Here is a 25,687-nt window from a genome sequence, read left to right on the forward strand (position 1 = left end):
CCCAGGGAGGGGTGTCAGTTTCTGATTCCAAAATGCTGATGGTAGGGACGGGGACACGAGGCACAGGCAGCCCTGTCCTAGGCCAAGGGTGGGTTGGGAGGGAAGAAATCAGAGCTTCAGAGCGTGAAGCCAGAACCCAGGAAAGGATGCTTTCCGACGCCCAACAATGAAACTGCAGACTGAGTGGCAGGGGCAACCAGAGAAGGTGCAGGAACAGCCCCCCAGCCCCTGGGGCGAGGCTGGACATCAGTCACCGGGGCAAGTACCCACCGGCTCCACATGCCCTTGGCTTTCAGAAGCAGAGGAATTTTAGGTGCCTGCGAGCAAGTGAATCATGGGTTTCTTTGATTTGGAGTTTGTGCGTGTGTGTGTTTTCTTTTTTAGGACCAGAGAGATCCAAAGATGTTGCAAGAAGAAGGGAAAGAACTAGCACAGGGAAAGGTGGAAAAGGTCATGAGAGGCGGCGAGGGACAGCCGCCAAGGCAGGAGCAAGTGGGGACCAAGTCCACCCTGGAAGGGGTTTCTCTCAGCGGGGCAGGGATGCGGTGACAAGCCATCCACGGCCTTCACTGAGCACTTCCCAAGTCCTCGGCCCCGGAGACCCGGGCAAGGACAAAACCAGGCTGGTCTTGCTCTCAACACAACCATTATCCCCTGATGCAAGAGCAAAAAAGGTGGGGAAGCCAGACAAGCCTGAGGACGCGGACCTCCAGCCTCTCTTCAGACCAGACAGCGAGGCCGTGCCCAAGCACAGACTCTTCCAGGAGGAGTTGGCAGAAACATTAATGGAGACGGAAATGCAGTCCACCAGGGGTACCCAGGGTTTCCCTGGTGACTCAGATGGTAAAGAATCCACCTGCAATGTGGGAGACCTGGGTGTGATCCCTAGGTTGGGAAGATCCCTTGGAGGAGGGCATAGCAACCCACTCCAGTATTCTTGCCTGGAGAATCCCCATATAAGTCCATATAGTCAAAACTATGTTTTTTTCCAGTAGTCAGATACAGATCTGAGAGTTGGACCATAAAGAAGGCTGAGCCCTGAAGAATTGATGCTTTCAAAATGTGATGCTGGAGAAGACCCTTGAGAGTCCCTTGGACAGCAAGGAGATGGAGTCAGTCCTAAAGGAAATCAACCCTGAATATTCATTGGATGGTGAAGCTGAAGTTCCAATACTTTGGCCACTTGATCCAAAGAGCTGACCCATTGGAAAAGACCCTGATGCTGGAAAGATTGAGGGCAGGAGGAGAAGCAGGTGACAGAGAATGAGGTGGTTGAATGTCATCATCACCTCAATGGACATGAGTCTGAGCAAACTCCAGGAGACAGTGAAGGACAGGGAAGCCTGGCGTGCTGTAGTTCATGAGGCCACAAAGTGTCAGACACAACTGAGCGACTGAACAACAAGGAGTACCCAGAGTGCACATCAGAACTCCCTGGAGGGCTGTGAACACAGTGCTGATCCCACTCCAGAGTTCCCAATTCCCAGGTCCCCACAGACACTGCTGCACGGGGACCACACTTTGAGGACCTCAGTGACAGATCAGCAAACGCAAGCAGAGGTGAATAAAAGGACAGCTCTGCCCAAGGCTCACTGTGACATGGCTAAAATTTGGGGCTTTGCATACTTTTTCAAAAAATGTGATTTCTTACCATATACTGTAATTTACCAGAAATTTGCAATTAAGATCTTGAAAGGAGATACTAGTTGCTTAGGGTTGGAGGGGACATGGAATAGAAGGGGACAGCTGACGGGTACAAGGTTTCTTTCCTCGATGGATGTTCTAAAGGGGACTGTGGTGATGCCTGCACACATCTGTGAATATACTAAAAAGCACTAAATTGTAAACTTTTAAATGAGTGAATTGTATACTGTGTGAATTATATATCAACACTGTTGCTTTTTTTTTTTTTAAGTACATTTTCTTCACTTTCCTTTTGATTACTTCCTTTAATTTTGCGTTTTGGGGATTTCCCATCACGTAGAGCTTCAAAGGTTTAGTTTCCTTTGAGATTTTTTTTTTTCTACTTCTAGGCATCTTCTGACCACTTAATTTTGAACTGTTTCGTTTTACGCATCTAAACTTCTGTTTAAAATCCCAGAAAAGCAGGATTCTCTATTTTTAGAGAGGGAGATTCTCTATATGTAAACCCATCCCATGGTCCACATACAGACTCAGGAATTTTTTGAGTAAAAGACCTGCACAAATATTTCCACAAATATTCAAAAAAAAAAAAAAACTATGTACCTTTTCTGCAAGTGGAAAGACACTTTAAATGCATCAGCAGTTGATGTGTTTTGCTATAGTTTAAATGTCTGTGTCCCCCGAAAATTCATATTCTGAAATCCTAACCCTCAGGTGTGATGGTCCTAGGAGTGGGGCCTTTGGGGGATTAGATCATGAAGGTGGATGAGTATTCTTATAAAGAGACCCCACAGGGCTCCTCCCCTGGCTCTGTCAAGTGAAGATGCAGAGAAGATGACCGTCTGTGAACCAGGAATCGAGCCCTCACCAGATACTGAATCTGCATGGCCCTGATCTTGAATTTCCAGCCTCCAGAGCTGTGAAAAATAAATATCTGATTTTTATAAGCCACTCGGCCGGGTGTTCTGTCACAGCAGCCCAAATGGATGAAAACAGGTTTTAATAGCTAACATTCAGTAATATCCACTTATTTGGGGGTGGGGAAAGGTCTCGTTTCTTCTTGCCTGCATGCCTGCTAAGTCGCTCAGTCGTGTCCGACTCTTTGCGATCCCATGGACTGTAGCCCTTCAGGCTCCTCTGTCCATGGGTTTGTCCAGGCAAGAATACTGGAGAGGGTTACCATGCCCTCCTCCAGGGGATCTTCCTGACTCAGAGGTTGAACCCACATCTCTGATGTCTCCTGCATTGGCAGGCGGATTCTCTACCACTAGCACCACCTGTGCTAGTGACTTAAGAAGAAAAAAGTCCCTCTTTTCTTCTTACTTTGACTCTCTTCTAAAGTACTCATGTCATTGACAAGGAAACATGAGCCTGCACATATTTGCTAAAACTTATGCTGCGGGATTTCCCTGGTAGTCCACTGGTGAAGAATCCACCTTGCAATGTAGGAGACACGGGTTTGATCCCTGGTGGGGAACTAACATGCCACAGGACAACTAAGCCCTCAAGCTGAAAGTACTGAGCCCCCGAGCCACGACTAGACAGCCCGCCCACCCGCTGCAACGGAAGATCTGGCATGTTGCAGTGATGATCCTGAGTGCCACAACTAAGACCCAATGCAGCCAAATAGGTGATATATATAAAATAAATATATTTTTTTTAAGAAACACGTGGAAATCAAGCCATCTGCAGATTGATAGATAGAACTTGCCAGATGCAAACAAAATGTTGATGAGTTTTCAGTTATTTTCAAAGGCCCCTCAAGCCAATTAACCTTAGGTAACTTTAAGAAATAATGTAACAGTATCTTAAGTACTTTTTGGGCCCAATGATATTATTAGTAGAATCACTGTGAGTCACTGCCTTTTACAAATGAAGTAGGTTAACACACTGCACTTGTGAGTGAGTGAGTGAAAGTTGCTCAGCCATGTCCAATTCTTTGCGACCCCTTGGACTATAGCCCGCCAGGCTCCTCTGTCCATGAAATTCTCCAGGCAAGAATCCTGGAGTGTGTTGCCATTCCTTTCCCCAGGGGATCATCCCGACCCAGGGATTGAACCCGGGTCTCCTGCATTGCAGGCGGATTCTTAATCATCTGAGCCACCAGGGAAGGCCCCCATGTACCTGTACCTCGTTCTAAATAAACCAAAGGATTTAGATTTGTTTACGCCAGATATTTTAAAATCGTTATTTCTGTTTAAAACAAATTCACCAGAGATTTCCTGGTGCATTTTATGACAAGTAGCTGAATTTTTTAAATTTTATTTTCTAATTGGAGGAAAATTGCTTTACAATGTTGTGTTGGTTTCTGCCATACGACAGTGCAAAATCAGCCATAATTATCCATGTACCCTCTCCCTCTTATGCCTCCCTTCTCTCCCCACCTCACCCTCTAGGTCATCACAGAGCACCAGGCTGGGCTCCCTGTGTTACTCAGCAACTCCTCACTGACTGCCTACTTTACACATGGTAGTGTATATATGTCTATGCGATTAAGTCGCTCAATTTTTTAGAGAAATGCATTTATTCTGCTTTCCAGGTATAGCAGTGGCGAGTAATCCCACTCCAGGGCCTCCTGCCCTGGGTCCACACAGATCAAGGGCTCTCCTGTCTCCCAAAATCCTCCCAGGAAGATGCATCTGTGCTGTGTCCCCCATGTCTGAGAGCTCTCTCGTGAGATCAAAGGACCCAGTCTAAACAACTACATTCAGGCAGATGCTTCCCTCTCAGTGGACGTGCCCCAGATACTACTGTTGTTCAGTCGCTCAGTTGTACCCGACTCTTTGTGATCTGATGGACTGCAGCGCACCAAGCTTCCCTGTCCTTCACTATCTCCTGGAGTTTACTCAAACTCATGTCCATTGAGTCGGTAATGCCATCCAACCATCTCACCCTCTGTCCTCCCCTTCTCCTCCTGCCTTCAATCTTTCCCAGCATCAGAGTTGTTTCCAGTGAGTAAGCTCTTAGAATCAGGCGACCAAAGGATTGGAGTTCAGATTCAGCATCAGTCCTTGCAATGAACATTCAGGGTTTATTTCTTTTAGGATTGACTGGTCTGATCTTGCTGTCGAAAGGACTCTCAAGAGTCTTCTCTAGCACCACACTTTGAAAGCATCGATTCTTCGGCACTCACGCGTCTTTGTGGTCCAACTAGAACTTAACGAACAGCTTTCCTCCTAAGTAGCTTTTCCAGGTTCTGCTGAAGGAGGAATTCTGTGGTCAGTGGGCCTTTCAGCTTCTGTGAGGTGACACTTTGTGTGTGGCCCCAACAAACACACACACATCCTAAGCAGGATGATGGGCCATCCCGGTTGGCCAGGAGCACAGGGGTTTCCCAGGATGTGGGACCTTGATGCCAACACAAGGAAATTCTGGGCAGACCGGAGAGACCCGATCCCCCTTCAGCACCAGTGGGTGCTTCCCACCCACCAGCGCACATGGAGAGTGAGCCTGGGGGCCTCAGAGGTGGCCTGTGCCAGCACCCCTCAACAGAGTTGGGCCTGTGGGTAACGACGCATCAGTCACTCCCTCCCCTGCTTCATGGCGTCCTCCATGTCCCTTTGCACTGCGGAAGCACAGGCTCCCCAAAGAACTGGTCCTCTGAAACAAGATGGTCAGCAGGCAGGAGCGTCTCTGGGTGATACCAGGACTCCTCGCCCTGGTCCAGACGTCGGACCATCCCGGGCTACAGTACACAGAATTCATTTCCTAGAAACCCACCCATTTCCTATGACCAAGGAAAAAACGCCTGACTCACAGATCCACAAAACCATCCAGGCGGCTATGTCACCGCTGCTATTTTTAGCACATGACCATTGTGTTTCCAAATACAAAGGCTGGAAGGTCTAGAAGGAAGCAATGCAGCCTGACCCTCCTGCCCAGAAGCAGGCAGGGCCAGGTCCTTGGGGATGCCCAGGAGGTGAAACAGAAGTGGAAGGGGACTTCAGGAACCCACCGCAGCTGCTTGTTCACAGCAGAATGTCACAACTGGGTCAGGCACTGAGAGTCCCAGGATGTACCAGGGCTCCCAGCCAGGGCTCTGCATGACCATGAACTCACAGGAAATGAGTTTGGACTCTGTCCATTCTCCTCCAAGCCACCACCGCCACCGCCCACAGTCAAAGGTGCTCCCGAGATGGGGTCCCAGTCCCCGGCCCTCCCCTCCCACCTTGCTTCATCTGCACCCATGGCCCCAGCCACCACTGTCCTCAAGGTACGAATGCATAACCCGAGATCTACCCTCTTAACTAACGTTTACGTTTACAAACAGGCCCTTATCAAGTGACAGACACACTATTGGCTTGACCGCTGTTCTTTGGCTAGATGGTTAATTTGCTCCCACCTTTTCCCTTGGCTGAAATTGAAGCTGCAGGACTAGAAACCCATCTTGAGGTTAATTCACCCACAGAAACAACAGCTGCCCTCACTGAGCACCCCCTGTTATGCCTAAGTCACTGATTCATTCTGCCTAGAACTTCCATGAGGTTATTGTGAACCTCATAAAAAGCACCCCCTTTTCTAGATGAGCATCTAGAGGAAACTGAGGCTGGGAAGACCATGTGACTTGTCCAGGGTCATGTGACCGACCTAAGGCTACCATCTTTGGCCACCACACTTGCTTTCTCCTCTCAGAATAAAGTTCCATAGCTCTTCCCACAAGTGAACATGCCCATCACCAAGAGCGCAGACTCTGGTTCTGTACATCTAGGGAGGGCCTGCAATCCTGCATTTGGGGAAAAACCCTAGATGAGCACCTCATTAAACCACACTTGAGTAGCAACATTCAAACACCCAACATTCCCATCAGTCTCATCTCCCCATATTAACCACATCTGATCTTGCTTTAGCTTCCAAAATCCAGTCTATTCATGTGGTAGGGCTGCAGATAAAAGGTAATGCATGCCTCCCCTCATTTCTACTAAATTTTTGATTTTGAAATAGTGGTCAACTGACACGAAGCCACCCCTTCAGCCTGTCTCCCCAGTATCAACATCTGCATAATTATAGTGCAAGAGCATCATGAAAGGGGCACTGCTGCATTCCACAGAGCTTGTTCAGGGGTCCCTGGTGTGTGTGTGTGTGTGTGTGTGTGTGTGTGTCTGTGTGTGGTCCTCTGCCATTGTAACCCTCGTGCAGCTCCGGGTAACCACCACCACGATCTAGAAGCAGGCCTGCCCCAGCCAGAGTACCATCCACTCCTCCCCACAGAGCCCTAACCCAACAACCCCCCGTCTGTTCTCCATCTCTGAAAGTCAAAGTCGCTCAGTCGTGTCCGACTCTTTGCGACCCCATGAACTACACAGTCCATGGAATTCTCCAGGCCACAATACTGGAGTGGGTAACTTTTCTCTTCTCCAGGGGATCTTCCCAAACCAGGGATCAAACCCAGGTCTCCTGCATTGCAGGTGGATTCTTTGCCAGCTGAGCCACCAGGGAAGCCCAAGAGAAGGTCTGATCTCTACAACTGCATTACTTTGGGAAGATTACGTAAATAGAACCACGTGGCATATAATCCTTAGAGTTTTTTTTTTTTTTCACTCAGCCTAATTTCTCCATCTTCCTTCCTTCCTTTATTCATTTCTTCAGCTGTGCTGGGCCTCCACTGCTGCGTGGGCTTTTCCCCAGCTGCAGCAGGCAGGAGCTCCTCTCTGGTTGTGGGGCACAGGCTTCTCACTGCCCTCTTGCTGCAGAGCATGGGCTCTAGGAAACAGGCTCAACCCTAGGGGCTCACAGGCTTAGGTGCCCCGAGGCATGTGGGGGCTTCCCAGATCAGGGATCGAACCCATGTCTCCTGCACTGGCAGGCGGATTCTTTACCACTGAGCCTCCAGGGAAGCCCTTCATTTTCAACTGAATTCACGTGTCTTTCCTTATCCCAGCAAGTGTGCTGCTATAAATGTGACACCCTTCACTGGCGGGCACCAGCCCTGAGCAGAGGTCCTGCCTCTCCCCTGCCCTCGCCTGCACACCTCTCTCCGCTGGGATGTCCCTCACCAGGTGTGACCTCTCGCCCATGAGCCAGCTACATTTCAGAAACAGAAGCCAGAGGGAAATGCTTGATTCCTTCATCTCCCCCTACCCATCACATGCCTGCCCTGGATCTGAACTCATTCACAGCTGACATCGATATGCCTTTAGAAGCATACACTGCTTTTCTGATACTTGGAAATTGCTCTCAAATCCTACTCTTCCAATCCAATTCTGCCACCTACCCAACTGGCACTCGGGATTTCACGTCTCGCTTCATTTCTGTGTCTCTGACTTAGTAGAAATAAGTAAATGCCACCTTCAACTGTCTTTAAAATTCAGAAATACCATTAAAAAATAGTCTCTATTCTTTTTGTACACATACATCATCGAGTGACATCAAGGATTTTTAATATCCTACTTCATCATAAAACCTGAACTCATAAACACACACATACACCATTATTCTACCAGTTGTCTAAAAGAATTACTTCCCAACTATCTAGAATGAAACATATTTCCATTGTTCACATATTTCCTTTGTTCACATAGTTTAACAACTTCTCTACATCCCTCTTATTTCTTTTAATTAAAGGAAATTACATACTTTTTACATATGGAATTATTTTGACTTAATTTGGAGAAATTATAAAATATCACATGGTTATGATTTAGATAGTTGGGGCTTCCCTCATAGCTCAGTTGGTAAAGAATCCACCTGCAGTGCAGGAGACCCCCAGTTCGATTCCTGGGTCGGGAAGATCTGCTAAAGAAGGGATAGGCTACCCACTCCAGTGTTCTTGGGCTTCCCCTGTGGCTCAGCTGGTAAAGAATCTGCCTGCAATGTGGAAGAGCTGGGTTCAATCCCTGGGTTGGGAAGATCCACTGGAGAAGGGAAAGGCTACCTACTCCAGTATTGTGGCCTGGAGAATTCCATGGACTGTATAGTCCATGAGGTCGCAAAGAGTCGGACGTGACTGATCGACTTTCATTATGATTTAGAATTACTGGCCCAACAGGCTATAAAGTCAGTCTCAAAAATTTTCAGAGTATCATGCAGACCATAGTCTCTGAATCAGGCTTCAAAGGTTATTTTATATAAAGCCTAACAATATATACTTAAAAAATTAAATACCATTCTAAATAACTGCTAGGTCAAAAAAAAAGAAATCATTAATATAAATGAAAACCTAACAATAATAAAATGTTACATATCAAAACTTGTGGGGAAAAATGAAAGTGATACTTTGAAAGTTATATGTAGAATAAACCTGAAGGAAGGAAATAATAAAAAGGAAAGCAGAAATTAATGAAATAGCGAACAAGGAAACAGATCCAGAACAAAAGTTGATTCTCTGAAAAGACAATAAAATATTTTTGAAGAGACAAAGTCGGATGCGACTGAGTGACTAAGCAACACCACAAAAGAGAAACAGCTTAAATGCAAAAAATGCAAAAATACAGGATATAATATGTTATAGCAGAGATTAAAAAGAGAATTCTGTAAAAAGCTCATACTACTAATCTTTAAAATTTAGGAGAAAAAAATGGAACAGCTTCCTAGAAAAACAGAGATTACCATAATGGATTCAGGAAGAAAGAGAAAATCAGAATAATCCTATAACCATCAGTTACTGACCTAAAGGTCTGGTCAGAGGAATTGAATTTTAGAAACTTAAAATTAGTTAAATCACACTTACAGCTTTCCCTATACTGTAAAGCCTTCCCTATACTGTAGCCATATTTACTAGAAGTTGTCATTCAAAATAGTTTTAACTAATAGCTCACTTATCATATTGACATGAAGGTTGGGCAAATAAATGAGATTCCAAAAGAATTTCTAAACCATCTTACTGCTTTAGATTTTTATAACATCTCTGTCTTAGTCTTCCTTTACAAACATAGGTTGGAAAGGAAATCAACAGTATAAAATCAGCACACAGAATTTCTGGGTAGCCCATTCCTCAAGTGCAGCCAGGAGGCAAAGGTGGAAGGCTCAGAAACCCTTTGGGGAGGCTCACAGGGGTCAAAAGGCAGACCATGAACAGCTGCCGGGTCATTCTAGAAGCCAGCTCTCCTGACGTATCTAGAGGCCCTCTTCCCTGAGCCCCACTTTCTTCTACTAAAAAATGATAGGGACCACCAAGCTCCAAAATCCATCCCGGCTTCAAGACCCCCTGATAATGCTTCTCCTAGGTTTCTGAAACCTATACACACACACACACCAAAAGCAGCATTAAATATAATCCTGTCCATCAAAATTAAAACAGGCCTTCAGGAGCTGATACTCACTGAGGCTGGACGGTTAGGACATGGGAGGTTCTTGATACCTTCTCCTCAGGCACCTATCTGAAATCTTCCTCAATAAAGATACATTTTAAATAAACAGAAATGCTGAGGGTTAGTGAACAGCATCGACTACAAGCAAAAGCAAGTTCACACTAGAGGGTAAATTCATGCTTGGCTTTGTAACCTGCTTCAGCAGAACTGACGCTGAACCTTTCTTGCTCTGCTGGCTCCCTGGCAACTCAGCCCCTGCTTCGGAGAACAGGCCCAGACCAGCCTGCTGCAGGAGGAGAAACCACACAGACAGAGACCAGCCACCCCAGCCAAGACCGTCCCCGCCCTGCCATCTGCAGCCAACCCCCAGCTAAAAGCATATCTGGCTGAGATGGGCTGGGCTGGGCCACCCTCAGCAACATGTGACTGGTGTGTACACCCTGAGGTTTCAGTTATTTGTTATGCAGCATTGCTGTGGCCATAGATAACTGACACACTTACATGAAGAACACAAGGGACACTTTATGGCACTACAGTGGTGAATACGAGTCATTACACATCTGTCCAAACCCACAGAATGGCAACCCCCTCCAGTATTCTTGCCTGGGAAATCCCATGGACAGAGAAGCCTGGCGGGCTACATCCAGCCCATGGGGTCCCAAAAGAGTCGAACATGACACCGAAATGAAACAACAATACAGTGTCCAACACCAAGGGTAACCAAGGTAAACTGTGGAGTTTGGCTGATTGTGATGGATCAGTGTAACTTCATCAGCTACAGCAAACCTACCACTCTGGTGGGGGATGTAGGCAATGGGGGCAGGTGGATGTGCCTCGGGAGAGTAGAGGATATAAAGGAAATCTCTGCTCCTTCCCCTCAATTTTGCTGTGAACCTAAAATTATTCTTTAAAAAATCGTGTCCTTTTTTTTTTTTCCCACTTTGTGTTTTTTTCCCACACCTCACAGTATGTGAAATCTTAGTTCCCCAACCAAGGATAAAACCTTGCCCCCTGCAGTGGAAGCATGAAGTCTTAAGCACTGGACTGTCAGGGAAGTCCTGTCCTTTTTTAACCAGAAAATGAAAGAAATGGGGGACCCACTTGGCGGTCTAGTGGTTTAGACTCTGTGCTTCCACTGCAAGGAGCACAGGTTGGATTCCTGGTCAGGGAACTAGATTCTACATGCTGCAACTAAGACCTAGCCCAGCCAAATAAATAAACATTTTAAAAATATATCACTTCCTCAGTGATCAATGAGGATCAGTAGAGGAAAACAACAGAATGGGGAAAGACTAGAGATCTCTTCAAGAAAATCAGAGATACCAAGGGAACATTTCATGCAAAGATGGGCACAAAAAAGGACAGACAGAAGCAGAAGATATTAAGAAGAGGTGGCAAGAATACACAGAACTATACAAAAAAGATCTTCACGACCCAGATAATCATAATGGTGTGATCACTCACCTCTAACCAGACATCCTGGAATGCGAAGTCAAGTGGGCCTTAGGAAGTATCACTATGAGCAAAGCTACCGGAGGTGATGGAATCCCAGTTGAGCTATTTCAAATCCTAAAAGATGATGCTGTGAAAGTGCTGCACTCAATTTGGAAAACTCAGCAGTGGCTACAGGACTGGAAAAGGTCAGTTTTCATTCCAATCCCAAAGAAAGACAATGCCAAAGAATGTTCAAACTACAGCACAATTGCTCTCATCTCACACGCTAGTAAAGTAATGCTCAAAATTCTCCAAGCCAGGTTTCAGCAATACGTGAACCGTGAATTTCCAGATGTTCAAGCTGGTTTTAGAAAAGGCAGAGGAACCAGAGATCAAGTTGCCAACATCTGCTGGAGCATAGAAAAAGCAGGAGAATTGCAGAAAAACACCTACGTCTGCTTTATTGACTATGCCAAAGCCTATGATTGTGTGGATCACAATAAACTGTGGAAAATTCTGAAAGAGATGGAAATACCAGACCACCTGACTTGCCTCCTGAGAAATCTGTATGCAGGTCAAGAAGCAACGGTTAGAACTGGACAAGGAACAACAGACTGGTTCCAAATTGGGAAAGGACTATCTCAAGCCTGTATATTGTCACTCTGTTTATTTAACTTATATGCAGAGTACATCATGAAAAATGCCAGGCTGGATGAAGCACAAGCTGGAATCAAGATTGCTGGGAGAAAAATCAATAACCTCAGATATGCAGAAGACACCACTCTTACGACAGAAAGTGAAGAACTAAAGAGACTCTTGATGAAGATGAAAGAGGAGAGTGAAAAAGCTGGCTTAAAACTCAACATACAAAAAACTAAGATCATGGCATCCGGTCCCATCACTTCATGGCAAATAGATGGGGAAACAATGGAAACAGTTAGAGATTTTATTTTCTTGGGCTCCAAAATCACGCAGATGGTGACTGCAGCCATTCCTGAGCCAACTGAGGAAATGGGTGAAGTAGTCTTTGAAACATTTCAGCAAGAGGAACTGGAACTTAAACATGTAAGATAAGAGGCCCATCAAGAGAGGAGGGGGACTTCCCTGGTCGTCCAGGGGTTAAGGCTTCTGCTTCCACTGCTGAGAACCCGGGTTAAATCTCTGGCCATGGAACTAAGTTCTGATAAGCACGTGGCATGACCAGAATAAATTTAATTATTTTTTTTTAAAGGAAAGAGTACAATATTTTCAAGGTAGCAGAATTGGGCCTAATTTGGTTCAAGAGCTGTCTGACATTCAAACCACCGTTCTGTAACAATGAACACAGCACAAACATTTCCTTTGGTTGCAGTCCTCTCTGCAGAGTTGTCAGGGCCTTACCTCAGGAGAGAAGTGAAGAATTAACAAGGAGAACTGTCCCCGAGTCAGCGGGAACAAAACAAGCATAAATCTACAAGACAGCAGAGCACACTCTGAATACTTCTGAAGGATTGTTTGACAAATATTTACATGTTGCATATTCAGTTATGCAATCCTTTTAGAACAATAAATATTTTAGAAGGAGACTCTGCTGAGCTAGGTCCAAAATTCTACCGATCTCAGGAGCCAGGAAACAACAGACCTTTTTTTTTCTTGGCCATGCAGCGTAGCACAGGGGATCTAGTTCCCTGGCCAGGGATCAAATCCTTATCCCTTGCACTGGAAACCTGAAGTCTTAACCACTGGACCACCAGCAAAGTCCCCAGAACACACCTTCTTAAACAAAACAAGTCTGATCCTTAGTTAACTCCAGCCAAATGAAACCTCACTCATCTCGGCAAACTCTCTTCTTAATGGACCAGAGATCAACAGTTCAATAAACACAACCCCTAAAAAGCCTTTAGAGACATTTTCCTTCTGGGAAGCTACTATCTGCAGCCTGTGAGCAGTTCAGTTGTTGTTATCTAGTCACTCAGATATCACTGAGTCACTTATCCCGACTCTTTGTGACCCCATGGACTGTAGCCTGCCAGGTTCCTCTGTCTGTGGGATTTCCCAGGCAAGAATGCTGGAGTGGGTAGTCATTTCCTTCTCTGGGGGATCTTCCCAGCCCAGGGATGGAACCAGCGGCTCCTGCATCGGCAGGTGGATTCTTTACCACTGACTCACCAGGAAGGCCTGAGTAGTCTGCCAGTTAATGCAATTCCCCTTGTCCTCCAGCAAAAACGCTCAGACTTTTCATAAGCTTTTTACTGCTACTGATCACAGACCAGCCCCTGAACAGCTCCTGCCTCAGGACCTGTGCACTTGCTGTGCCCTCTTCCTGAAGTGCTCTTTCCGAGTTTTCTTCTCTGCATCTTTTCGTTTTAAATAATGTGACTCGGGTTTTTTTTGTTTTGTTTTGTTTTGTTTTTGGCTGTGCTGGGTCTTCATGGCTACGATCAGCCTTTCCCTACTTGCAGCGCGCAAGCTGAGGTGGCTCCTCGTGTTGCACAACACAGGCTCTAGGGTGCTCGGGCTTCAGCGCTGTGGCACACGAGCTTAGCTTCCCCTTGACATACGGAATCTTCCCGGGCCAGGATCAGCCCGTGTCCCCTGCATCGGCAGGGGGATTCTTAACCCCCGAACCACCAACGAAGCCCTCTTCTCTACGTCTTTGCTAGAACGTCACCGGTTCTCTCGAATGACCACCCTACCTGCCATTGCAGGCCTCAACTGCTGAACACCCGGACTGTCCTCCCTTGGTTCCAGGAGCTGCTGGCTTGGCTGGGGATGGGAGGAAAGACTTCCCTGAGGAGACGCCCTGAAGACCTGAAGCTGAAGGCTGTGAGCAGCCGAGTCGTGTGGCCGTGTGCGGAGGGATATCACGGCCCCGAGACCGGACACCAGCACGCTGAAACCAGATTTCCCAGCTTTCCATTTCTTAACCAGCAGCTCCAGGCCGGCCCCTCAGCAGCTAGCCCTGGAAAGCCCCTCTGGCTTCAGCGACCACATTGTCCCGCACTGTGACCGACCACCGCCTTGGAGCCATCTGCCTGCCTAGAAGGTCCTCCCACCACCACCTCCAAAAGTCGCCCTTCACTGGGCTTCCCTGATTGTCCTCACGTCCCGGCGTCCAAGATGTTTGCTCTGCACTTCTATAGAGCTCCTCTCACATCCTGCCTCTGGCTATAAGCACTGGGCGCTATTACCCTCTAAGCACTGGGCACTAGTACTCTCTAAGCACTGGGTGCTAATACTCTCTAAGCACAGGGTGCTAATACTCTCTAAGTACTGGGCGCTATTGCTCTCTAAGCACTGGGCGCTATTGCTCTCTAAACACTGGGCGCTATTACTCTCTAAACACTGGGTGCTATTACTCTCTCAACACTGGGTATTATTGCTCTCTAAGTACTGGGCACTATTACTCTCTAAGCACTGGGTATTATTGCTCTCTAAGTACTGGGCACTATTACTCTCTAAGCACTGGGCACTATTACTCTCTAAACACTGGGTATTATTGCTCTCTAAGCATTGGGTACTATTATTATCGTCTAAGCATTTGGTACTATCACTCTGAGTTCTTCCTCAATTAAAAGGTGAAGACTCTCAAGGCAGAGACCCTTTGATTCAGGAGACCCTGCAGTGCCCACTCGTGCCTGGCACACAGTGGGTCTGCAGTGAACGCTCATCAGTGACTCACTACCCCATCTGCTACAGGGTTGTGTTTTGGCCTTTGTGACACTTCATTCTTTCAAAGTGCTTCAGAAAGACAGAGGCTGTTTGATAACAAGATCAAGAAGCCACCAGGAAGAACAGAAGCTCTCGCCTCACCCCCTCAAAGCCCAGAACACAGGACCCACTTCTTCTGATCAGAAGATAAAAGGGCTTGATGGGTTGTGGGCCTTTGTCATTGATGGGCTGTGGGCCATTTCTCCATCCTGATTTGGTGGGGAGCAGAGAGGAGGCTCAGAGCAGAAAAATGAAGGGAGACTCTGTAATCAAGGGGGAAAGCACAGAGAAAAATAGCTTTGCCTGATCTCAGGAAAAAAAAAACAAAAACCTGGAGGATGTCTCTTCTGAGCATGGAGAAGGTAGGTGAGTGAAAAACAGGACAAGACAGTAAACACGGCCACGTCAGAGAGCTGTGCGCTAGGGATCTAGTGTTCAGTAACCTGGCAGATTGAAGCTGCCATCAGCCCCACATCACAGCAGGGAAACTGAGGCAGAGACCGGAGCTGGCCACCCCTGACTCTGCACTGAGGGAGAAGCTTTCACAGTGAAAGTTGCTCAGTCGCATCCGACTCTTTGCAACCCAATGGACTATACAGTCCCTGGAATTCTCCAGGCCAGAATACTGGAGTGGGTAGCCTTTCCCTTCTCCAGGGGATCTCCCCGACACAGGAATCGAACCCCGGTCTCCTGCATTGCAGCTGGATTCTTTACCAACTGAGCTATCAGGGAAGCCCTCGAGGCTTTCATAAGAGGCTGCAAAACTCAGTACAACAGACCCAAGCCCCTTGGGGATGGTTCATGTTGTCCTCAGTGGTCTCCAGTACAGCTGCTTTCCAACTTTTATTTTTTGCCCCCAAAGGAAACACAACAAAGCACAGCCTAGTGGAGCCCAGAGTGGGGGCTGGGCAACCCAGGCCCCAGGAGACCCCAAGCTGCCTCCAACAGGGGAGAGATCCACCCCATCCCTGACCCTTCCTAACCCTTGTGGGGCTTCCTTTAAGGCAGCCCCCGGTTACCTGCTTCAGGAAACTGAGGTTTCCCGTGAACATCTGTGAAAAGTCACCTTGGTAAAAGCGAAAGCAGAGCTGCACAGTCAGCCGGGGCCTCCTGGCGGCCAGAGGGAGGGCTGGGGTGCAGGCATCCCTGGGGTGTCCCAGGGTCACCGGGGTGATGCTGCCCACGCGGGCCCCCCTCCAGCTCTGGGAGCCTTCGAGATCTAGGAGCCAGCACCACCTGACACATTACACCAAGCGGAGAGCCCTCCCCAAGTTCAACTGCGGTGTCAAGTTCGACCATACCTGCAGGAGCTCCAGTCTGCCTGAGCCGGGTCCAGACCACAGGCAGGGGAGGAACACCCCGGGGCCCCACAGCCCCACCCCCCGCGATAAACCAAAGGCACCCGGCTCCCCGGGTTTCCAAGGAGACGCACATCCTTCCCATCAGTATGGGACCTCCCCAGCAAAGGCACCTTCCCTCCGGCTGCGCGCCAGGCAGAGACTGCCCATCCCGCGGGACCCGGGGACCGTAACAGGCAGGGAGACCGCGGCCACTGTCCGCTGGGCACCGACCACGGGCACCTGGCCGCTGCGCTCACTCTGCGGCTTGTCTCCTCCCGCGGCTTTGGTGGGCTGCGTTCCGAGAGCCAGTCCTTCTCGAGCCAACTTTTTCTTTCTTTTTTTTTCTCAGTGTTTCTCATCGTCCCTGAGTCTTGTCATGACTCATGGATCCCTCGTGCTTCTCCCCACCCCCACGCCCGCCTGCCCTGCGGGTGTGCTCCTGCCGCCCCGCTGTGCTCCCCTGCAGGGACCTGCCCCGGGGAGGGGGGCGCGCGATGGCCCTCGGCTCTCCGCGGTGACCGTGAGGATAGCCCAGTCGGACATCGCGCTGGCCGGCCACCGCGTGGGTCATCGGGCGCGGCCGCGCCTGGGCAGGGGGAGGGATGCGAAGAAGGAGGGGGTCCCAGAACCAACTTCGAACCCGGGAGGCGAGCAGAAGCCGATCCGCGCTCGGGCGTGAAAGGCCAAGCGCAGGGGCAGCGAGAGGGCCGAACCCTGGGGGCACTGGGGGCGACTGGGGCATTTTGCAGAAGGGGTTTCCCCTGCAGGCGAGGAGGGTTGACGGTCAGAGGGGACCCGGAGTGAAGGGACCCGCGAGACGCCCCAGCTCAGATCCCAGCGCGGGCCCCAGGGGAGCATGGAAGACTCCGCGGGCGGGAAACTAGAAGGGGCTGCGGTGAGCACGCGCGCGGGTCTGGCGACGGTCCCCGAGGCGCTGTGACCACGGAGCAATTGTGCGGCTCCCTCCAGCCGGGATGGGCAGGCCGCCCAGGGCGCCGGGCGTCCCGCGTTCCCATGGAGCTGGGAAACGGCACTCTCGGCCGCGGCAAAGTCATCGCCGGGCCGGGGCCGAGGAGGGCGGAGGGGCCCCGAACCCCGAGCGGGCGCGCTCTTACCCGGCCGTTGCGATCGGTCTCCTGCACCTCCTCGGCGCTGGGCCCTCGCCGCACCAGCGCCCTCAGCAGCCCCACGTCGTTGGCGCAGGCGGCGCGCAGGAGGGTAGCCGCCTCCGGGACGCCCTCCGGAACAGGCTCCGGAGCGCTCTCCGCGCTCACCGAGCTGTACTCCTCCTCATCTCCGTAAGGGTAGAAGGAGTCGTCCGAGGCGATGCTGCGGGTGTCGGGCAGACTCGAGAAGTCCTCGTACTCCTCGTAGTCAGCTGGGTCCTCCCCGGCCTGCGCGTCCCGGGGTGGGGACGGTGGCTCTGGGGACACGCGGCGCGCCCCGCCGCCCTCCGGCCCGGGCCCGGCCAGCAGCACCATGCCGGCGGCCGGGGCGCGGGCCGGGGGGCCGGGGAGCGGGCCGGGAGCCGGGGACGCCGGGCGCGCACCGAGGTCACCGCCCCTTGTCCCCGGCGGCCCCAGAAAAGCAGGAGGGCTCTGCGCGCTCCAGCTCGGCGGAAACGCGCGCCGGGCGGCCGCGCTCCAAGACTCGAGTCACCGGAGGCTGGAGAAAGCCCCTCGAGGGTAGGAGGAGCCGCGGGGGCTTTCCGAGCGCGGCGGGCGGGCGCGGGCGGGGACGGCCGAGCCCGAGGAGGTGCGCGCCCCGGGGTCCCGCGCCGCCCCCCGCCCCCCACCACCCGGCGTGATCCTGGCAAAAGTTAAGAGCCAAGCAGGGGGCGCCTCGGCCCCGCGGGTTCGGTGCAGCCGGCTGCTGTGCCCGGGAGCTGAGAAATGCGCACGCGGGAGAACCAGAAGCGACAACTAAAGAACCTGAACGCCCTCGTGGCTGGTGGCCCCGCCCCTGCTCTCGGGATGAGGGTGAAGGTGGGGGTCGGAGGACGCAGCGGGCTCAGCCGTCGGTAACACCAAATCCCTGGGCCCGGAGCCACCCCGGGCGTCAGGCCTGCGGGCTGGGGTGGCGGGGTGGGGAGGGGGTTGGGGGGGGGGCAGTTTCTCATCGTCCGAGACTCCCAGACTGTTTGTGCATTTTTTCCGGGAGTCTAGGCTCGGAGGCCAACTTCGCTCCCGGGTTAAGACGGCCCTGGGCACGGAGGACGGGTGGATGCGTGGGAGATGGTATCCAGCTGGGGACCCTGCCCCTCTGAACCGGGAGTTCCGGGCTGCCCCCGGGGACATCCCAGGCCGAGGCGAGGCGGGAGACCAGGGAGAAGACCCGGGCCAGCGATCCCTTTCAGATGGCTTCTCAACGAGCGCCTCGGAGCCGCTGTCCTGGAGCCGCCGGGGTTGGGGGAATGACATTTGGGTGAGAAGGGGCGGCTCCAGATCCGAAGGGTACCCCACTCCCTCACCCCTGGCCAGGGTCCCTTTATCTGCGGAGTCTAGACGGATGCACAGGCGGAAGCCACCACCCCGGCTCAGACTCCGCTGCTGCTTGCCAAACACAGAGAGCCGACCCGCAGCGATGGCCCGGGTCCCATCCCCGAACCGTCCCCTCAACCCCGGCCCTCCCCCCCCCCCCCCCCCGGCCAGAGCCTGGCCTACCCCCCGAACCCGCCCCGTCGGTCCCAGCGCAGAGGGTGAAGCCCCGCCGCGGGGAGCCTCAGGCCTCCTACAGGAAGACGCATCGTGGGACCGTGGGCCAAATCCTCATGGAAAAAGCTTTTAGGATGGGGGAGATGTGGCGTGAGGGTTGGGGCCGTCGGGGGACGTCGCATCTTGGACAGAAACCACCTCAGGTCCATGGGCGGACGCGGAGCCCACGGGTGAAACAGCGCTTCTTTCTGTCTCCTCACCCTCCTTTCCTTCTTTAATTTCCACCGCTCTGGACAGCGTGCCTACCCGGTGCCAGCTCCTGAGAGGCCCTCGGGGCACCAAGGTGAACAAAACCCGGCGGCCGCTGGAGCTGGGGACAAACTAGAAGATTCCAGGCCTGGGCGGGCAGGCTGAGGGCCACAGTGGGGAACGCGGTCAAAGACACCACCGGGGATGGTTGGCGGGGGCCTGAGTGAGGTTCCAACTGCCTAGGCCTCTGCATCTTGAGGCCCTGGCGTTCTGTGCGACCTGCCCGTGGTGATCCCCGTGGCCTCCAGTGTCCTCCGGGCTGACTGGGAACCTGGCATCCCCGAGGTGGGGAGGACGGGGTAGGGCTGCGGACAGGAGAGATGGACGCCCGAGCGAGCCTTGAACCGAAAGTGAACCCCGGGCGCACCGGCCTCCTGTAGTCCGGGGCTTTCTCTCTGAAGCCAAAAATACCCTGGGTCATAGTTTGCTTTTTCTTTTCTAAGTAGCCATATTTACATAAATCCCCACTGGAAATTTCCACCTTTCAAGACTGACCGCTGTTTTTGGTGTTTCCAGAGGCTAAATGAAGTCAGGGGATTTTTACAAGTTGAAGTGACCCTCCCCCTCTGCCCAGGCAGAGAGATGAGTTTGCTAACCCTCCCCTCCTCTAACCCCAGGCCAGCTGTGCCTATCAAAGTACCCAGAGGGCTGGGCTGGGGGTCCCCAGGGATGGGGCTGTGGTCCTGGAGTGGGGAAGTGGACCCCCAGGAGTGGGCAACCCCTCAGCCCTCATCCCTGGGTATTTCACCACCAAAGTTAAGCTCTATCTTCAGAGTTCCCCACTTCCTCCTTTCCTTCCTTGGAAATTCGGTTGCAAATATCACTACATGGTGTAACCTTTAAAGGTAAACTTCTGAAATGGCCAGCTCCAAATAAAAACTAGCCTTTTGTGAGGGATCCAACTCCAAACCAAACTGGTTTTCCCTTTTAGAAATGCTCCCCTTTTACCACAAAGACAAGAGATGCTCAGTGTTGTGAGAGAACACACAATTAGGCCTTGGGGATTTTAAGTCAACATTATATGTACAAAATCTACCCAAGAAGGAGAAAGCAGCTTATCAAAACTGCCAACACACTCAGAACTCTTAATAGGTAACATTTTACAGAACTGTATTTGATCCAAGATAGTTAAGTTTCAATGGAATAGCTGAATTCTGTTCTTTTGATTGATGATGTTTAAGTTTTTAAATATTAATATTCTTTCTTTCTCTTGAGCTTTTTATTTTGTATTGGGGTATAGCCAATTGACAATGTTGTGATAGTTAAGTTTTATATATGTATGGCAATTAAACAGCTGGTTGATTCAGTTGAATAATTTGTTCTTGGGCTATTTAAAAAAAAAATTCACTATTTTAGTTATATTTCTCAAAGAGGCCACCTAACTGTAATAGCTATAACAGGAAGGTCTTAAAAAATTACAAGCAGTGTATTTAAAGACTGAAAACTGAATGCACCTGTAATGGCACACTCCCCACAAAATTTGTTTAGAAAGCAAAGTGAGATGACCTAACGGTGGAGCCATGCATGAACCCTCCCCATGCGTGCGTGTGTGCTAAGTCACTTCAGACTCTTTGCAACCCCACGGACTGCAGCCTGCCAGGCTCCTCTGACCATGGGGATTCTTCAGGCAAGAAATACTGAAGTGGGTTGCCATGCCCTCCTCCAAGGGATATCCCCAACCCAAGGATCAAACCCACATCTCTTATGTCTCCTGCATTGGCAGGTGAGTTCATTGCTTATCAAATAACCAAGGTCCCAACCTCTAGAATAGAACGAATGGCAGAATGATTTTAAGCATTTCATATGTCTGAATTTTAGCACGTAGTAACTGTTGACTTTCGTTATTATGAAAGTTAGAGTATCCATTTGCTGTATGACATAAACTCCTCTGCGGCAACAGGTGCTCCAAATGTGTTGCCCTGTTTGCCGAGAGAACTACCCACGTGAGCTGAAAGAGAAATGCTTTTTGTTTTTTCTTTTGGAAGGCAGTGCACCTTGGGATACAGTGCAGACTGTGCTATCTGACAAACTGACTTCTGATGACATCCCCACTGTTGAGTTGCAATCATAATAGTTCTAGATCTTGACTGAGTTACACCTGTATTTGACCAACTCCTAGTCTTGATACTTAGGATATTCCCAAAATTTTCCTACTGTATCTGTAAAGAAAAAAAAAATGTTGCTGGCCATTCCAGTTCTACAAGGATCAAGTCATAAGGCATTGCAGTCACCCACTGACAGGGGAATCCAGAATGGAAAGGGAAAAAAAGGAAATATTTTGTGCTTTGGCTGTCTGCCCCTAGATGGTTAAGATAAACATCTAAGGGAAAATTTCCATGATCCTAGATTCTTGCATTTTTCCATAAAGAGAAAAGCACTAAACTCGTTAATTTGAGATGTCTGTTCTTTGTGATTCACAGTGATCTTTTGATGTTCAGTTCCATGGTTTTTTCCCAGCAAATTATACATATAGGTCCCTCAGACAGTAAAGAATCTGCCTTCAATGCAGGAGACTCAAGTTTGATCCCCGGGTCAGGAAGAGCCTCTGGAGAAGGAGTGACTACCTACTCCAGTATTGCCTGGAGAATTCCATGGACAGAGGAGCCTGGCAGGCTACAGTCTATGGGTTCACAAAGAGTCAGACATAACTGAGCGACCAACACTTTCACTTGCCTGTTCCACTCCGTACCTCTTTCAAAGCAGTTCCTCGGAGTTATCTGAGAGGCTCTTTCCCAGACTATATCCTCAGTAAGGTCTCGATAAAACTTAATTCCCAGATTTTACATTCTGTGCTTTTATTTCAGCACCTGAAACAAGAGGCAAGGAGGGTGGGCACAACCTTTGGAAGGAAGATACAGCCATGAGGACACACCAGAAACTGGCTAGAACCAAGTAGGTCCAAGATGGCGGAAGATCCAACCTCCAGCGGACCATGAGCCTCTCCATATGCTCATTGTAATATGCACGCATTATGCGCATTATGCACTCATGTGCTCATGGCCAGGCTTCTCTGTTCATGAAATTTTCCTGGCAAAGATACTGGAGTGGGTGGCCATTTACTTCTCCAGGGAATCTTCCTGACCTAGGGATGGAACTTGGGTCTCTTGCATTGCAGGCAGATTCTTTACCATTTGAGCCAACAAGGAAGCCCCCATTATAATACATTAGCATCTAAGTGACACCCCTACCAGCATCATGAAGTCACTTAGTTGCATCCAACTCTTTGTGACCCTATGGACTGTAGCCTACCAAGGTTGCCATTTCCTTCTCCAGGGGATCTTCCCAACCCAGGGATCGAACCCTGGTCTCCCGCATTCCTGGCAAATGCTTTACCCTCTGAGCCACCAGGGAAGCCAGCACCGTGACAGTTCATCAGAGGCTAACCATAAAATACCCAAAATTGGGGGTATCCCTATTCTTGAAAACTCTCAACCCTTCACTGAAATAGAATAATTCTCCCACTCCTTCACCTACGGAAGTATTCAGCCCATAAAAACTAACCACCCACCCAAAATTTCCAGGCCTCTCACCTTCTGAGATGGTCCACACTCTGTGAGATGTGTTTCTCTCAGGGCCCATCTTGCCTTTTGAGGTAGACTACATTCTGTCTATGAAATGTGTATCTTTCTGCTGCTGCTCCTAAGTCACTTCAGTCGTGTCCTACTTTGTGCAACCCCATAGACAGCAGCCCACCAGGCTCCTCGTCCCTGGGATTCTCCAGGCAAGAACATTGGAGTGGGCTGCCATCTCCTCCTCCAATGCATGAAAGTGAAAAGTGAAAGTGAAGTCGCTCAGTCGTGTCCGACTCCCAGCGACCCCATGGACTGCAGCCTACCAGGCCCCTCCGGCCATGGGATTTTCCAGGCAAGAGTACTGCAGTGGGTTGCCATTGCCTTTCTAAATAAATCCAATTCGTACCTATCACTTTGTCTCTCACTGAATTATTTCTGCTACAAGATGTCAAGAACCTGAGCTTGGGGAATTCCTTGGTCCAGTGGTTAGAACTTTGTGCTTCCACTACAAGGGCCATAGGTTCGATTCCTGATTGGGGAAGTAAAGGGTAACTAAGCCCACACAACACAACTAGAGAGTCCAAGGCCCGAAATGAAAAGATCCTGCATGATGCAATGAAGCTCCCCTGTGCCAAAACAAGACCTGATGCAGACAAATAAAACAGGTAAATAAAATATTTTAACAACAATAACAAAAAGACTGCACCTTCAAGTCCCAGTCTGGGTTTTGGCCAGGTTCCAGTCCCACCCCGTGGTTCAAGTCCCATCTAATTTGCTTGGTTTCAGCAATGAAATAGAAGTAACTTAGCATGTCCTGGAGTCCATCTACAGAATGACTGGGCCAGATTATCCATCTGACCTACTTAGAGATATAAGGAGCAGCCTCTTGTGTATTTCTGGCTCTCCTATTAAAGAGATTAACCGCCCTCTGCCTCTAACTCCATTCAGTGGACAGCGATGAGATCCCTCCCGCTGTAATCGGGACTGGTGCAGCCATTTAAGAACTTAGGGAGGATTTCTGCCCTTGTGGGTAAATACGTGGAAGAAGCATGTGCATGTGTGCTCCTCACTGCCAACACTTCTGCCTTGTCCCTGCTCTTGATGGGAATTAAGAGATAAAAGGGTATAACTAGAGAAGCCATCCCATGGACGGAGGAGCCTGGTGGGCTGCAGTCCATGAGGTTGCTAAGAGTCGGACACGACTGAGGGACTTCACTTTCACTTTTCACTTTCATGCATTGAGGAAGGAAGTGGCAACCCACTCCAGTGTTCTTGCCTGGAGAGTCCCAGGGACGGGGGAGCCTAATGGGCTGCCGTCTATGGGGTTGCACAGAGTTGGACACGACTGAAGTGACTTAGCAGCAGCAGCAGCAGCAGAGAAGCCATGTTTCCGTCAAGGACAAAAGTCCTTGGCTCCTCATCTGAATAAAAGTGGTTGGATTTTTAAGGTTAACTTAGGGAGTCATATGTGATATAAAAAGCTATTCAAGGAATTACTCAGCAGAAGACTACACAACCCACCCTGGCCTTCTACCCTAGGAACAGGGCAAATATCTATTTTCCCATCATTACCCCTTTGTTCACGCACCTATAATACTTTCTGTTACTGTTTTCCAACAATTTTTTTGCAAAACTGTCTTCCTTTTTATAACTTGAGAATTCTCAAAATTCAAGAACCAGGTCTTACTAGGTGATTTTTTTTTTTTTTGAGGTATAGTTGATTTACAATGTTGTATTAATTTCTCCTGTACAGCAAAGTGATTCTGCTATATAGACATTCTTTTTCATATTCTTTTCCATTATGGTTTATCACAGGATATTGAATATAGCTCCCTGTGCTATACCACAGGAACTTAATTTATTACTAGTTTTTAATCTCCAGCATCTAAGAGGATGTCTCACCGTCTTGATTGAAAGTGAAAGTGAAGTTGCTCAGTCATGTCCTGCTCTTTGTGACCCCATGGACTGTAGCCCACCAGGTTCCTCTGTCCATGGGATTTTCCAGACGAGAATACTGGAGTGGGTTGCCATTTCCTTCTCCAGGGGATCTTCCCGACCCAGGGATTGAACCCGGGTCTCCTGTATTGCAGGCTTTCCGTTCTGAGCCACCAGGAGAAGACTTAGCATCCTAAACCAACCTCTGCCATCTCTTGGGACCTTCTGAATTTAGACAAGATCAGGTACCGAGTAGCAACCTGAACTTGTTACTTCTAAGTCTTCAGACCTTCAGGAATTAAAAAGCAACATATCATCAAAGGTAGGAAGACACAGTGTGTCAGTAAAGAAAAATGAGATGTTACAAGATGGTCACGTCCCAGACCTTGGGTGAGTCCCTGGGGCAGGCTACCAAGTGAGCATCCTTGACTTCATGCGGTAAAGAATTCAAGAGCAAGCCATAGTAAAGCGAAAGCAAGTTTATTTAGAGAGAGACACATTCCATCAACAGAAAGTGAGAGTGACCCCAGGGTGTGGGGTTGTTAGTTTTTATAAGCTGATAATTTCATAGGCTAAAAGTGGGAGTGTTATTCCAATTAGTTGGGGCAAGTGATGGGTATTTCCAGGAACTGGACCACCGCCTATTTCCTGGCCTTTTATGGTCAGCTCCGGAACCATCTAGGCACCTGTAGGTGCGTCATTTAGCCTGCTGATGTGTTACAATGAGTGTATGTTAAGGCTCAAAGGACTTTCCTTCTGACTCAGAGGTAAAGAACCCACTAGCAATGCGGGAGATGCAGGTTTGATCCCTGGGTTGGAAAGATCCCTTGGAGAAGGAAATGGCAACCCACTCCAGTTCTTGCCTGGGAAATCCCATGGACAGAGGAGACTGGTGGGCTACAGTCTATGAGCTTGAAAAAGAG

At 49.6% G+C, this 25,687-nt stretch overlaps 1 protein-coding gene across 2 annotated transcripts in view; it reads right to left on the bottom strand.

Moving 5' to 3' along the window:
- The window catches only part of ANKRD33B (ankyrin repeat domain 33B), a 99,211-nt gene extending 80,848 nt beyond the window's left edge, over nt 1-18,363 (bottom strand). Inside the window, exon 1 of one of the 2 annotated variants that reach the window (XM_061393870.1) lies at nt 17,470-18,363. In XM_061393870.1, the coding sequence (XP_061249854.1) occupies nt 17,470-17,835 (366 nt within the window). In that variant the 5' untranslated portion in view covers nt 17,836-18,363. The remainder of the gene's footprint in view (nt 1-17,469) is intronic. The other variant, XM_061393869.1, reaches the window with a different exon arrangement.
- Nucleotides 18,364-25,687: the final 7,324 nt, after the last annotated feature.

The sequence above is a fragment of the Bos javanicus genome, chromosome 20, assembly GCF_032452875.1.
Source record: "Bos javanicus breed banteng chromosome 20, ARS-OSU_banteng_1.0, whole genome shotgun sequence".
In the NCBI taxonomy this organism is placed as follows: domain Eukaryota; kingdom Metazoa; phylum Chordata; class Mammalia; order Artiodactyla; family Bovidae; genus Bos; species Bos javanicus.